This window comes from Pyxicephalus adspersus, chromosome 1 (genome assembly GCF_032062135.1).
Source record: "Pyxicephalus adspersus chromosome 1, UCB_Pads_2.0, whole genome shotgun sequence".
Lineage (NCBI taxonomy): Eukaryota > Metazoa > Chordata > Amphibia > Anura > Pyxicephalidae > Pyxicephalus > Pyxicephalus adspersus.
Window position 1 is genome coordinate 68,802,562 of NC_092858.1, and position 2,478 is coordinate 68,805,039.

The 2,478-nt window shown below is 40.3% G+C and overlaps 1 protein-coding gene across 1 annotated transcript in view; it reads right to left on the reverse strand.

Annotated features, from left to right (window-relative positions):
- The window catches only part of LOC140332001 (lysozyme g-like), an 8,221-nt gene extending 5,908 nt beyond the window's left edge, over nucleotides 1–2,313 (reverse strand). Inside the window, exons 1-2 of the mRNA XM_072413318.1 lie at nucleotides 2,194–2,313; nucleotides 449–474 (exon numbers count right to left, since the gene is read on the reverse strand). Coding sequence (XP_072269419.1) covers nucleotides 449–455 — 7 coding nt within the window. The 5' untranslated portion in view covers nucleotides 456–474; nucleotides 2,194–2,313. The remainder of the gene's footprint in view (nucleotides 1–448; nucleotides 475–2,193) is intronic.
- Nucleotides 2,314–2,478: the final 165 nt, after the last annotated feature.

The window sequence follows — 2,478 nt, forward strand, 5'->3', positions numbered from 1 at the left end:
GGCAGTAAACCCAAAACAATACAACCACACTTACCCTCAATCCCGCAGATCAGTCTATCCGTCTGGAGGTTTCCTCCATCAGGTCCCGCGTTGTCCCGATATCTGTTTTTGCCCCGTTGCAGAGGAAGTGCCGGGCGCCACCATCTTCTCCTCTGTTCTTCCGGGTTTTTCTTCCTATGTTACCCCATCTCCCACTGTCTGGCGAGAAAAGAGCAGCAAAGAGCCTCCCGGGATGTGTGACGTAATTATCCTGGGAGGTTCTGCGCTCCCATTGATTCTTGATCGGCTAGGCGTTTAAGAATTAAGAGGGTGGTGCTGCACCCTTTTTTTAAAAAAGGGTGCTGCACTTAAAAAAACACAAACAAACAAACAAAGGGTTGTCTACCCTTTTATGTAAAGTAAAAATTCTGAGTTTAGGTACTCTTTAATGAAATGAATGAATACTCACATGACATGGTGGCTTTTCAATAATTCCTGTAACAACAAGAACATGACATTATCATATTTTTAATTAAAAAAAGTCTTAGGCATATATATCTAAACAACTTGAACACACACTTAAAATGGAGTTTAGAGTAAGCATTTTTTACTTTTTAGTCTAATATATAACTTTTTAATCTAATATATCATTAATAGCTTTGATTTGCTTGTATGACCATCATTAGGGCCGTTTCAGATTCCCACAACAGCTGTGCAGTTTGCCTATATGTCTAAACATTTGTACAATGAATCTTAGTTTAAGAGGAAGCTCAGTGTTTTAGGGTGTAATTTATAATAAATAGCACTGCAATACACTGCCTTACTTAAAGGGTACCTAAACTCAGAAATTTCACTTTACGTAAAAGGGTAGACAACCCTTTTAGTTTAAGTAACAATTCCAATCATTTAGGTTTTTTTAAGTGCAGTCCCACCCCCTAATTCTTGATCGCCTAGGTGTTCGGGAATGAATGGGAGCGCATAGCCTTCCAGGATACTGATCTCACGCATGCGCAGAGAGTTCAGCTAGTATCTTTTTCAACCTACGTCACCAGATCTCGTTTTGTTTTTGTTTTAGGCACTTTTCAGTTTAGTTCCTCTTTAAAGTAAAACTTTAGGGCTGGGATGAAGTAACTCCAGCACAGGCTTGCAGTAGTCCATTCAGTCCCAGCTAGCACAGGGGAATCTGGGATAGCTGGATATCGGGGCAACTAACATTGACCAGTACATGCTAAGGGGCTAAAGGTATACCAAGGAGATGTTTAGGGGAAGCTATGTACAGGATCTTACCAACCACTCCCAACAGTCATTATCTGCCTGATAAGCACAGATACCAAGTGATGACATTACTTGTCATAAAATTAAGTTGGTTAGGTTTTATTTTAAAATATAATCAACATTTTTTGAAGGGGGTTCACATTACCAGGGAACTAGGGAGGGCAAAAAATGAGCAGCTCAAACATCTGTACAGTGCACAAACCTGTGCAGTTAGGTTTAGATAATAATGTTCAACACAAACTTGTCACTAAAAAAAGTAATAAAAATTGTATTGCAAAAATCATATTCTTTAGTCATCTTTCTCTGTGTCTGAGCTGCTCATTAAGCTGACAACACGTGCTATAATAGTCATTCGAAAGGATCTTTCACAATCTTTTCCAACAACTAAGCACTGCACGATGCATGAACGAGTGCTGTACATACAGCACCGTTCTGCTCTATAAAGAGGGGAGGGGGACTACAATGGAGCGGCACCCTGCTGCACGCTCTCTCCCTTCCCTTGCATTAGAATCGTTATTCGTCCATCGCTCGTGGATCCGCCAGGACGGTCATTCTGACGATGGACGACTGGCGCTGTACACACGCCAGATTTTCGTCCGATATTGGCCCTGAGCCAATACGTGTGTACGTAGCTTTAGTGCTGTATTGCAGGGAAGGTGCCTCTGAAAGATAAGTTAAGCATAAAATTGGCAGCAGATCTGCTTGTGTGAAAATGATGTGTAGCTCAAATATTATTATTAATATTATTATTATTATTAATAATTTTATTATTATTAATAAACAGGATTTATATGGAGCCAACATATTATGCAGCCCTGTACATTCAATAGGGACTATGCTATGAATATGTGTGAGAGTATCTTGGTATATACATTATGTACACAACAACTGACACTAACATATCTGTGAATCTAATTATAATTAGTCTCTATTACTTACACTTAGTTGCTGATTTGTGTGTAAGGAGGAGAAGCAGACATTCCATGCATCCAGTGTATTCCTAGCACTTTAGAAACTGAAAGTCTTCTGCTTTACTTAGCAAAGGGAGGGAAGGGGGCGTGTCTATCAGGAAATAGCTGTGACAGTTATCTGCCTGAGGGGCGTGTACAGTGACGTCATTGCTGCGTGTTATATTCTGCAGCCTAAGGCTAAGTCTACATGGACTGTTCCCCCAGGGTTTAACCTGAGGCTTTTAAAGCCCATGCATTCCAATGGGCTAATCTA